The sequence below is a fragment of the Pongo pygmaeus genome, chromosome 19, assembly GCF_028885625.2.
Source record: "Pongo pygmaeus isolate AG05252 chromosome 19, NHGRI_mPonPyg2-v2.0_pri, whole genome shotgun sequence".
In the NCBI taxonomy this organism is placed as follows: domain Eukaryota; kingdom Metazoa; phylum Chordata; class Mammalia; order Primates; family Hominidae; genus Pongo; species Pongo pygmaeus.
In genome coordinates, this window is record NC_072392.2 from 45180042 (window position 1) to 45192752 (window position 12711).

The 12711-nt window shown below is 49.7% G+C and overlaps 1 protein-coding gene across 8 annotated transcripts in view; it reads right to left on the minus strand.

The window, feature by feature from the left end:
- MYO18A (myosin XVIIIA) overlaps positions 1 to 12711 on the minus strand; it is a 105948-nt gene that overhangs the window by 65767 nt on the left and 27470 nt on the right. Inside the window, exon 1 of one of the 8 annotated variants that reach the window (XM_063656102.1) lies at positions 322 to 400. The exons of 5 other annotated variants lie outside the window; for them this stretch is intronic. In XM_063656102.1, coding sequence (XP_063512172.1) covers positions 322 to 327 — 6 coding nt within the window. In that variant the 5' untranslated portion in view covers positions 328 to 400. Of the gene's footprint in view, positions 1 to 321; positions 401 to 12711 lie in introns of those variants that run through there. 2 more of the 8 variants (XM_063656103.1, XM_063656101.1) reach the window with 2 other exon arrangements.

The following is a 12711-nucleotide window of genomic DNA, read 5'->3' on the forward strand; positions in this document are numbered from 1 at the left end:
GGCGTGTCACAGCCTTGGGGGTGGATGCAACCCTAGGAAACTGAGGTTCGGAAGACAGTGCCCCTCCAAAACTCCTGAAGTCATGAGTCAGGCCCAGGATGCCCTGCTCCCAGCCACGGAGGGGTTTTGAGGCTTCCAGGGCTGGGTAACTCCCTTCTTACCAAGAAGCTTGGAGAGGAGCCCCAAGGCCGCCCCACCCCTCTCCCCACCTACTTCAGCCACATCTGGGGAAATCACAAAAAGGTCCCTCCTTTCCTAAATGAGGAAATAGCATGAGGAGCCTGGGACATTTCCGGGGTGGGGGGTCAGAGGGACACTCACCCGCATGGCCTGGCCTGGAGCAGCCCAGAGCAAGGAGACTCTGCTCTGATGCTGCTCTGGCTCCGTTAGCAGCTCAAAATAGCACAGGCTGCGGCCCCGCCCAGTTCCCGCCCTCTCCCCAGCCCCTCCCATCCCGAGCTGCCCAGCCCTGGTTGGAGCCAGCAGCCCGGAGGACTGCGGGTATCAGGTATGCCAGGAGGGAGAGGGTGATACAGCAGTGTGTGTGGAAAGGGAAGGAGAAGGCTTTTAGGGTAAAGTCATTGGGGTGGGGGGCAGGCAGTGTTGGGGGGTTAGGGCAAGGACAGGGAGTGTAAGACTTGCCTATGGACACACACCCCAGCTCCGGGACAGCTGAGCTGATATGGCTCCTAAAAATAGCAGAGGAATTTGAGACCTGCAGCCCCCGGCCCCACAGGCCAAGCTTGAGACAAGCACATGTGCACTCACGTACATGTACATGTATATACACACACACACACACACACACATACACACGCCAGCATGCACGAACATTCAATCAACACAGTGTTCTTGAGAACACCCAAATCACAGGCCTACCCTAGCCATCTAATTACTGCGGCAGAGGCCAAGACAGCCACTAACGTCACATCCAAGACAACACATGGGGCCCACTGCACACTGTGCCCAAACAGCAGCCGCAAAGCAGTCCTGTAAGGTCTGGCAGGAGCAGAGACCCACACAGGCAGGCCCACTTACTGCCCCACTGCCATCAGCACACGGGGGGCATGCAGAGAATCAACTGCACTCTCTATGTTTACATCCCTCTCCCCTCCACACATGCCAGGGACTGCACAGGCAGAGAGGAGGGTGGTTCCCTGCAGACAGAGGAAGTCATGGGTGTCTAGCCAATGAGTGACGGCTGCCTATGAAAAGCCAGTGTTTCTTGTGAAGAGAAATCCTGGCCTGGCTTCCAGTTAGCACCATGGGATGCCTAGCCCAGGACCAGGGACCCGCTGAGATGCTGAAATGGGAGCTGGAGAACAGAATGGCAAGGGGCCAAAAGACAGGCAGAGCAAGTCTCAGAAGCTGTCAGCTCTGCAGAAAAAAGGAAACAGTCATTGCCTCCCTCTTCCTCTTCAGGAAAAAAAAAAAAAAAAAAAAAATGGGGTGGGGGTGGTGCTAGGAAGCCCTGGTATAGAACCACCTCCTAACCAGTCTGGCATACACCCCATGCTTCTTGCCCCTGGCCAGCTCTAAGGGCCATTGGTTCTATAAATTGTCTGACTTTCTCCATGAAAAGATTGGTAAGCACTGCCAGAGAGGACGGAAACCCAGCCCTGCCTCCTACCTGCCAGGCACTGTCCAAGTCTGTCATACAGTCACATACACAGACTCTTACGACACAGCACTTGTGTCCTGCTGTCTAGGGAGTGGGATGTCTCCCCAGGGGAAGCATCTGGCCCTTCTGAAGCACGTGCAGTGTCACAGGTCTTCACATCTCCAGTGGCTACTTAGAACGATGGTGCCAGCCTCAGCTGCTCACTGAAATCCACTGGGGAACTTGAAAAAAATACTGATGCCTGGAGCCCACCCTTTCCCTCTCAGTTTCTGACATAATTGGTCTGGGAGCGGAGGCCTGGGCACTGGGATTTTTTTTGTTTTTGGTTTTGGTTTTTTTTTTGAGACAGAGTCTTGCTCTGTCGCCCAGGCTGGAGTGCAGTGGCGCGATCTCGGCTCACTGCAAGCTCCGCCTCCCGGGTTCATGCCATTCTCCTGCCTCAGCCTCCTGAGTAGCTGGGACTACAGGCGCCTGCCACCACGCCCAGCTAACTTTTTGTATTTTTAGTAGAGACGGGGTTTCACTGTGGTCTCAATCTCCTGACCTCGTGATCCGCCCGCCTCAGCCTCCCAAAGTGCTGGGATTACAGGCATGAGCCACTGTGCCCGGCTGGGCACTGGGATTTTTTACTGATAAAAGCTCCCCAGGTGATTCTTACATGCAGCCAAGGTTGAGAACTGCAGGACTCTAAGGCCAGCATAAGGCCTAGCACAGAAATGTCCATTTGTTAAATGAATGAGTGAATGAATGAATGATTTAGCTGTGTGAACACAGGCAGGTGACTTAAATTTCCCTTATCTGTAAAATGAGGATTCCACCTTTACTGACTCTTACCCAACCAGTATGAGACTGGTACATAATGTATGTGAAAGGGCTTTGGTTCTCCAAGTTCTCAGGCCAGCAGCATGGACATCCCCTGGGGACTTGTTGGAAATGCAAATTCCAGGAACCCAACCCAGACCTGCTGAACCAAGAACTCTGGATATGGGGTGCAGCATCTGTGTTTTAACTAGGCTTCCAGGTGATGCTGAGGCACATTAAAGTCTGAGAAGCACGGCTTGAAAGGAATCATTCACAGCATACCATGGTTAGGAGTATGACCTCCAGGGCCACATGGCCTGGTTTAATCTTGGCTCTTGCATGTAGTAAACTACACAACTTGACCTCTCTGTGTTTCAACTTCTTTTCATTTGTATTTTATTTTTTGAAATAGAGTCTCACTCACTCTGTCGGCTGGAGTATAGTGGCTCCATCTCGGCTCACTGCAACCTCCGCCTCCCAGGTTCAAGCGATTCTTGTGCCTCAGGCTCCTGTGTAGCTGGGATTACAGGAGTGCGCCACCACACCCAGCTAATTTTTGTATTTTTAGTGGAGACGGGGTTTCACCATTTTGGCCAGGCTGGCCTTGAACTCCTGACCGCAAGTGATCCGCCCGCCTCGGCCTCCCAAAGTGCTAGGATTACAGGCGTGAGTCACCACGCCCAGCCTCTGTGCTTCAATTTCTTCATTTGTAAAATGGGAAAATAATAGCACCTACCACGTAGGGTTATTACATGGGTTAAAAGAATTAGTACATACATAGCTCTGAGAACAGTGTCCAGCACATTCATTTTCAATACTTAAAACAAAACAAACAAACAAAAAAAAAACAGGGTCTTACTCTTTTGCCCAGGCTGGAGTGCAGTGGCACTATCTTGGTTCCTTGAAATCTCCATCTCCTGGGCTCAGCCCATCCTCCCACCTCAGCCTCCCTAGTAGCTGGGATCACAGGCATGTACCACCATGCCACCATGTAAGTTTTGTTTGTTTTTTTTTTTTCCCACACATGGGGCTTCCCTATGTTGCCCAGGCTGGTCTCAAACTCCTGCGCTCAAGCAATTCACCTGCCTCAGCCTCCCAAAGTGCTGGGATTACAGGCATGAGCCACCACATTTGGCCTTAATACATTTTAACTATTATTATCTACCTATGATCATAAGCGGGGGAAAAAATGAGGCATTGTAAGCAAAATTTCCAGGTAACTGGAGCCTACCCTTTTTAAGGGATAAAAGATTTAAGTCATTTTCTAAATTCTATACTATTTATAATCCTAAAAATAACCAACATATATCCCTGCTTCCTTAAGTACAACACTCCTAATTCATCTCAAAGATCTCAAACTCTGAGCTTTCCTTCTTGAACCCAATCCATTTCTGCTCCATCCTGTACTGAAGGGCACGCCATCTCCACCGTGATGACTCCTGACTTCCTGGCCTGGCTACAGCAGCCTGGCTTCTGCCCCACCAATGCCCCAGCCTCTCTCCAACGGCACCAGCCCCTCTTAGGCACCACCATGCTGAAGCCTTGCATATGCCTATATTAGGAAGGCCAGATGCCCTTTGTGGCCATATGTCTGCTTTTTAATTCTTTTGTCCCCTACCTCATTAGGCCATCAGCTGTCACTCGTCTGTCGGTGTGCCTGTCTCCACTCAGCTTCACATGCAACCACAGCTAGTCCCTCTGCTGCCCAAAGCGTGGTGGTGCAATATCAGGGCATGGTCCATTTCTTCGATGAGTCTAACTGATGGCTCCAGAGGCCATGTGGGCACTCCCACAGCCAGCCAGGCCACCCCAAGCCCCTCAGCTTGCCCCCAAGGACAGCTGGAAGCTATAATCTGGCCCCTCCTCAGACTTTACTTTCACTTTTCTAGTGTCTTCTCCCTCTTCTCAGCCAGCCTGGCTCTCCCTCATTTGCCTGCCCTTGTCACCACCAGAGCCATTCCTTATGAACATGTCTCTACCTAGGCTGACCCTCTCCATCTCTCCAGGCCCATCTCAACTCCTGCCTCCTTTATGAAGCCTTCCCTGAAACCCAAGACCCACCCGGCAATGCAAAGAATGTGGACTTGGCAGCCAGACACACCTGGGTCTGAATCCCAGCCTCTTTCTTACTGTCTGACCTAAGGGAAAGTTACTTGACTTCTTAGAGTTTTTACTTTTTTGGCCTTAAAATAGTATGATATCCACCTTATGAGGCTGTTATAAGAATAGAAAAGACAGTACATATAAAGCAACTGACATGCGGCCTGGCAAATTATAGTTATTAAATTATTAATATCATTATTATCATAAACCATAGCACTCACTGTCTACACCTGAACACATTACATACATATGGTTCTTGGTTATACTCAATATGGTGCTCTATTATATACAGTGGAGTCACACACTATATGGGGTTAGATTCCAAAGTCAGCATATAAGGCAAAAATAGAATATAGTCCAAAACTCCTGAAAATCCCTTAAACTGCTCACAAAGTATAGTACACATGATTTTGAGTATGCCATTTGATATAATATAGCTGCAGGAAAGCATAATAGTCATGTACAGCATATAGTAAAAACATACAAAATATAATTTTTATAATTTTAGGCTACAGTAATATAGTTTCTTTCACAACCATATAGTTGAACTTATTGAAGTTTACTGTCCACGTGCCATGACTATACAGCATGACTAATGTTCTGAATGATAATCAATTCGTGTTGAATGTTTAAGCCTGCTCTCCCTAGAGAGTTGGGACCATTTCCTACTTCCTTTATATACCATCCCGTTCCCCAGCACTAGGCACACAACAGGTGTTCCACGAAAATCCATATGGATTTAACCAACTGATCTGAACGGTGCATGCACAATAAGCGGGCTGGAACAGAGTGGGGAACAAGGGGATCTCCATGTGTGGTGACAACTTCAACTGCTCTGCTCTCCCACATTGGTGGCGTGCGTGAGTGGAAGGTCCTTGGCTCTGTTTCAGGCACTTGACCAGGCAGAGTGGCTAAGCAGAGCTGGGGGCAGGCCAGACAGGAGGCTCTGAGGGCTGGAGGAAGTCGTTCACTTATTCAACTAGCTGTGAACTGTAATACCTCAAGGTGAACACTGTGGGGAAGCACTGTGCCTGCTTCTTTTTCAGCTTCCCCACCACAGACTGAGCTTGCTGAGGCAGAGGCTGTGTGTTGTTCATTGCTCTATCCCCAGCACTCACCTAGCACTGGGCCCTGCTCAGAGACAATATGAGGCACGTTTGAGTGACTGAGGGAAAGAAGATAATTTAGTTCTTGTTTTCAACTAAATACTTCCTGATTTTAAAAAATGTACAGACCAGCAGAGGAGATAACAAATGTACCCCGATAATTAAAATTCAAGTCAGAATATGCTCAGTGCTCCAACAGGGACATCAATAACAGTCTAGGGAAGTTCAGAGGCAAAGATGTGTTCCAGTTAGGGAATTAGGTAGACAGCTTACAGACAGCTTGGAGCTAGGCCAATGAAAGAGAGAAATGTTATAATGTGGCAATGACGTAGGAAGGGAATTCCAGGGTGAAGAAGTAGTGTAAGAAAAGGCAAAGAGGGGCCGGGCAGTCGTGGTGGCTCACGCCAGTAATCTCAGCACTTTGGGAGGCCAAGGTGGGCAGATCACCTGAGGTCAGGAGTTTGAGACCAGCCTGGCCAACATGGTGAAACCCCGTCTCTACTAAAAATACAAAAATTAGCCAGGCATGGTGACACGTGCCTGTAATCCCAGCTACTCAGGAGGCTGAGGCAGGAGAATCACTTGAACCCGGGAGGCGGAGGTTGCAGTGAGCTGAGATCACGCCACTGCACTCCAGCCCGGGCAACAGAGAGAGACTCCATCTCAAAAAAATAAAATAAAATAAAAGGCAAAGAAGTGGAAAAGCATGAGATGTGGACAGTAAGTCTGGAAGAAATGTATGACACATATAGGAAACCAAGGAGGGATAAAGCTGGGAAGGAAGCTGGGTCTCAAATCAAGCAAGTGTGTGCTGTAGAGGACACGTGTTGTTTCTGCTGCCCACCACCCATTCCTCCATCCTCTGATTATAGCACCCCATTTTCCCCTCTGGGGACCCACCCCAGCGCATGACTTGGCCCTGGCCAATAAGAATATCCTGGCCAATAAGAATATCCTCAGGCTATAGGTTCATGGAGGGCATGTGACCCAATCAGTTTCAAGGATACATAATGAAACTTTGGGATTATTCAAAGAGTCACACATCTCTATCCACACAACTAGAACCTGGGGCTGTGACATTTTGCCTTTGTCTGAGGACCAAGCCTGCCTAGAAGATGGGGTGAGAGACAGAAAAGGTCAGGTCTTGGTCACACTGTTAATGTTTCCAGATAAGGCTGAGCCTGTAGCCGGTTCTACTGCTGGACTTTTCAGATACTGGTGACAACACATACCTTCTTTTTAAGCCAGTTGAGCTGGGCTTTCTGTTACTCTCACCTGAAAGAGCTGTACCTGAGATGAAAGCAAGGTGGGCAGTCAAAGGAACAAGAAGGTACACACCAAGCACTAGCCATGGCCAGGCACATGCTACTGGTTTTCCTCTCAAAACCCTGCGAGGTAATGAAAAGGGGAATTGTGGAATGGGGAAACAGGGTTTACAGAGGTTAAATAATTGCCTGTGATCACACAGATTGTGACTGGCCAGGTGATTTGAACTCAGATTGTTCAGATTCCAGAGCCCAGCTCCTTACACACCACCACCTGCCTGGAAAACAATGGGAGGCACAACAAGTTTCCGGAGAGTGATGGGGCATGATTTAACCTGTGCCTTAAGAATGCTGAGCAGGTCAGGCATGGTGGCTTATTCCTGTAATCCCAGCACTTTGGGAGGCCGAGGAAGGCAGATTGCTTGAGCTCAGGAGTTCAAGATCAGCCTGAGCAACATGGCAAAATCCCATCTCTACAAAAAACACAAAAATTAGCTGGGTGTGGCGGTGGCATGCCTGTGGTCCCAGCTACTTGGGAAGCTGAAGTGGGAGGATCACCTGAGCCCAGGGAAGGCCAAGGCTGCAGTGAGTCATGATCACACTACTGCACTCCAGCCTGGGTGACAGAGTGAGAGACCCTGCCTAAAAACAAAAAACAAAAAACATTCTGAGCTAACAGGATGCAAGAGGAGGAGACAGGAGGCTGGAAGGTGAAAGAACATTAGAAAGTCAGGTAGTCAGGCATGGTGGCTCATACCTGTAATCCCAAAACTCTGGAAGGCAGAGGCAGGAGGATCACTTCAGACCAGCAGTTCAAGACCAGCCTGGGAAACACAGAGACCCGTCTACAAAAAATTTAAAAATTAGCCAGGCGTGGTGGACTGCAACTGTAGTCTTAGCTACTTCGGAGGCTGAGGTGGGAGGATCAATCACTTGAGCCCAGGAGTTCAAGGTTACAGGTTACAGTGAGCTATGACCATGCCACTGCATTCCAGCCTGGGTGACAAAAAAAAAAAGGAAGTCAGGGTAAAAGGTGATGCCAAATGAGAGATAGGAAGGGTCTGCCTAGGATTCTGGCAGTTGATGGGGAAGAGAGGGTGACTCAAGAGAAAAAATAAGCTGGACGTGGTAACTATTTGGGGAAGGATGGGAAATGGGCACAAGCGGGTCTGGGTGGAGATTTGAGAAAACGAAGGAAAGATACCAAGATTTAAAGCTTGGGAAAATATATTTTGTTAAGATATATCTTAACAATGAGATATATCTTAACAAAATATATCTTAACAAAAGAATACTTCTCTGACCCCATTTGTCCCTCTAGTTCCCCTGTAAATCAAAACTCCTAAAAAAAAAAAGTCTATAAGCACTGTTGCCGTAAATGGGTACTAATTATATGATCCTTGTATTACAAATTTGCTGTGTGTAAAGTGTCACTAATAGAACTCTATTTAGGGAACTGGGGAGAGTCCTGTTTAAAGCACTCAGAGCTCAGGGCCAGGAGGTCCTGGAGCACTTGCTTTTGGAGTGGGAGAGCCCAGCCACTAGGGTGGCAGGTGCACTTCCAGGATGACCACTTCAGAAGTCCTCAGCACCAGCCCTAGGGCCAGTACTAGAGTCTACACCTGCCTCAAAGAAAATGCCAGCGCAGGAGTCCCTTCCCTTTCTTGGGAGGAATTATCCTTTATTGTTTTGTGTGTGTGTGTGTGTAACAAAATGTCACCTCATATGAAACAGCAGTGTTAGGAGACAGCGATTGGTATTGAGGTGCCAAGATTTTTTATGAAATTCTACCAGTGCCGATAGCCAGTGGATTCTGAAGGGTTATAGGGCAGACTCCCTTTAAGAAGCCTAGGGATGGTCTCAGAGAGGAGGAGGAGGGCTGAGAGGAAACCTGGAGTGACCAACGGCGCATGCCCAGGGCCACCCCAGCCACTCAGCACCCTACGCACGGGTCAGGGTCTGTGACGGCCGAGTCAGCCCCAGGCCCGGGGCGGCACTTCCCGGGTTGGCCCACCAGCCAGCCGGAGCCTGGGCGGGGCCAAGGGGGTGGGGCCAGGCCCAGCACATGCGCCTAGAGCCCTGGAAGCTCCACCCTGCAGCGCCGCTGGCGCCCGGCAGAGGGTGGCAGCCCCCTTCTCATCTACCCTCTCGCTTTGCTGGGGCCGCTTTCACCTCCGCCAGGCCGGCCTCCGGGCCCCACCCCTAGGAGGCGTCCCCCAGGAGCTCTGGCCCGAGGGGGCTGCGGCGGCAAGATGGCCTCTCGCCGTCCCCAGGACGTGTAGGGCAAGAAGAGGCAGGGATGAGCTCGGTGCCCACTTTGTTTTTATCACCGCTCTATCCCTAGAACCTAAAACAGTTCCTGCATATAGTAGGCATTCAGTATATGCTTATTGATGGAATAAATGAATGAATACATGAATGCAAGGTCAAAAGACGCCAGGAAGGCCTTGAGTCTGTTCTAGAGAGGGGCCTAGGACAAGCAATCAGGAAGGTCAGTGGGTATGGGACGGCGAGCCACAGATCACTGCCCCAGAGGTGGTCGCCGAGGCTTGGGGCTCTTGACACTCCCCCCAGCCCCTACACCCACCCAGTCCCTGCATTGGCACACCCATCGGTTTGCTCAGAGCCATGTGCCACCACACCTTTTTGGGCACAGAGCCCAAGTAGGGACGCCTGGGCTTGTCCTCTCTGCCAAGACCCGGAGTCAATCCCCAAACACTAGGCAGGCATATGCGGCCGACTGCAGGTACCACCTGACTGGCCCAACAGCAGGCCTGCTGCTCTCTGAGGCCTCTCAGCTGCTGGGGATTTCCTCATGGCCCCTGGGGATTTCCAAATTGCCTCTGCTTTGCCAAGCTCCCCCAAGGCCCAAAGCCATGAGCCAGCCTTGAGGATCGTTTCCCAAAATCCTCCACAGCCCTGCCCCACATCTCATCAGGACTTGGGTCACTTCTGGGTCTTCTAAATGTACCACATGCACTATGTTCTCCTCCCCACCCCCTCTGGCAGACACGAGGGAATAAACATAATGAAGCATTGTTCTCTTTTTCATATAAATGACAACTCTTCTCCATTTCCACAGAAGAAAAAAAAAAGGAAGCCGGCTTAAGGGTCAGCCACAGCAATTTAAATAAAATATCCGTAAGGTCTTCCTGGGTGTGAGAGATGGAGGCCTGTGGGGCTTATTCTCAAAGTCAGAGAAGTTCCTCTAGACAAGCCTCAGGTTCCTCATAACACTGGACATCCAATAAATATTTGAGAATCTGTGTGTTCACCTCTGGAGCCCCTATTGGGCCTGCTTCTAAAACCCTTTGAAGTAAAAATAAAGCACAAACCCTATGTCCATAGAAACAGGAAGAAGCAAAAGCCTCTACCTTGCCTACCAACCCACCACCTCCGTGCTAACAGCCTGGGCCAAATCCACTGGGGCATGTGAGTACCTGTGTGTTACAAAGCTGGGCAGAAGACATGCTTGGCGAGGAAAGGAAGCGCTGCCCCAGTTGTGGCGGCACACAGCCAGGGACCTGCTGGCCCTGGGGCATTAGGATTCCAGAGCTGGTGAGGTGTAGAAATTGCCAGAGAGGACAGATCTTCCTTCCTGAGAGGAAGGGGAAATGCCACCATCCCCTGCCTCACCAGGGGGACTCTGAGGGAGGAAACAAACCTTCAAGAACACCCAACTATTTCTTTCTGGGAGCTGTTTAGAGCCGTACTGTTCAATATGGTAGCTACTAGCCATGAGTGGCTATTCAAATTGAAGTTGGCCGGGTGTGATGGCTCATGCCTATAATCCCAACATTTTGGGAGGTCTAGGCAGCAAGATCGCTTGTCTTCCTTTGATGACTGATTTTGAGGTCTCTCTTCTGTGCCTCTGAAAGACCCTATAAAGGGTCCTCTACCCTTTGTCCCGCCCATTTTCTTCAAAATCCCAAAACTGTAGCTCTTATTGTTGCTGTAGAAACAGATGCTTGTCAAACATGAAGTTGGTTGGAAGGGCTAGTTTTGGCTGCAGGAATTGCTTTCAGCTCATCTGGGAAGGAGAGAGGAGGAAGAAAGGAGGAGAGAGAGGGCCCCAGGCAAGGGCCCACAGGTCAGGAGTTGCATATGGTTGCGAAGGTGTTGTTAACACAAGACCAGCCTGGGCAACATAGTGAGACCCCGTCTCTACAAAAAAATTTTTTTTTAATTAGCCAGGTGTGGTCCCAGCAACTTGGGAGGGGGAGGTGGGAGGATCAGTCAAGCCCAAGAGTTTGCTGCAGTGAACTGTGATGGTGCCACTGTACTCTAGCCTGGGTGACAGAGCAAGACCCCGTCTCAAAAAAGATTCCAGTTAAATGGAAACAATGAGGATACTTCTGATTAAATTAAAATCAAATAAAATTTAAGGTTCAGTTCCTACTAAGTTGGATAGCATTATAGACCATTTCCACCCTTGCAAAATGTTCTGTTGGACAGGTCTGGTCTAGAGGTTCCCTTTCAGTGTGTCCTGGTCCCTCTACCAATGCCTCCTTCAGATGATGCCCCTGCCTACCTGCTGTTGTCTCCCTTCCTCACCCCAGAGTCTGCTTAGACTCCTATCCCCACATGCCTTGCCTTGTTCTCTAGGCCTCCAAAAGAGGTGGAGGAGGGGACTGTAGTCACAATTTAATACCCAGCTGGGAGCAGAAGCCAAGGCTGAATGGAAACCTGCTCCCACCCCAAGGCGTCCCAGGCCTGGGAGAAAGCCCCTCAGTGCCTGCACAATCGCACAATCGTTCCTTGTTTCTGCATTCTCTGGGCCAAGCACGAGTAAGACATCTGGAATGCAGTGGCCTGAGGGCTTCCCCAAGCCACCCGCTGCAGGACTTATCTGATGTTAGTACTCCTATAGAATCAGAAGTCCCAACAGAATCCTGAACTTTCAACAGCAAATAAGGCCAATGAAACCTCGTCCAGGGCATGCCAGGATTTCTGCCATGGAGCAGTGAGGCCCATAACTGGACACCTCCCTGTGTCACCGACTAGATGAAGCAAAGGAGGAGTAGGAAGGGGAGGACATGGTGGAGAATGGACTCTGGACATACCTGACATGCTGGAGAGGAGGCTCAGAGAAGCCCCACAGCCCTGCATCCACAGAAGAGCAAAGGAACAGATTGGCAGGTCTGACCACTGTTGTGTTCCATCACAGAGACTTCATTGGCGAGGTTTTGCTGCAGTAAAAATTACAAGTGGGAGAGTCTGGGCACGCTCATATGCGTAGTGGAAAAAGCAGAGAACAGACTCTGGAACTGGCAGGTCAGGACTGTCTTTCTGTTTTATGCCTCAATTCCTGCTTAGTCCTAATCTAAATGGGCTGTCAGGAGCAAGACAGGTGTGAAGAAACAAAATAAATTGCAGAAAGACCAAAAAGTAGGGTGAGTTTGTTCAAATGGAAAACAAATAGGTAGAAAGACACCTGGTACTCTAGAGGTCTTGCCATCAGCTAAGAATCTGACTGGAGGGAGTCACAGAGAAAGCAGCCCAATTTTAAAAACTGGAATCAAACTTCAGACCAGATTGGAAACTCAGGCCAAAGCAATCCCTCGCTAAGATTACTGTGCAGCCCTGAGTAAGCTTGGGCCTGTTCCCCATCTCTACCTGAAAGGCACTTTGGGCATAAGCATCAGCGTGGGGACAAGAATAAAGCAGTTCCCCAACACTCCCCATGAGCAGAGCTGAGCCATTAACAGGAACAGCACCTGTGACATTCCTGCGGGTACCAAGCTACCAGGCACCAGTGCTTCCTGACATACCAGAGACAGATTAATGATGATGATGATAATGTTCACTTCTTTCT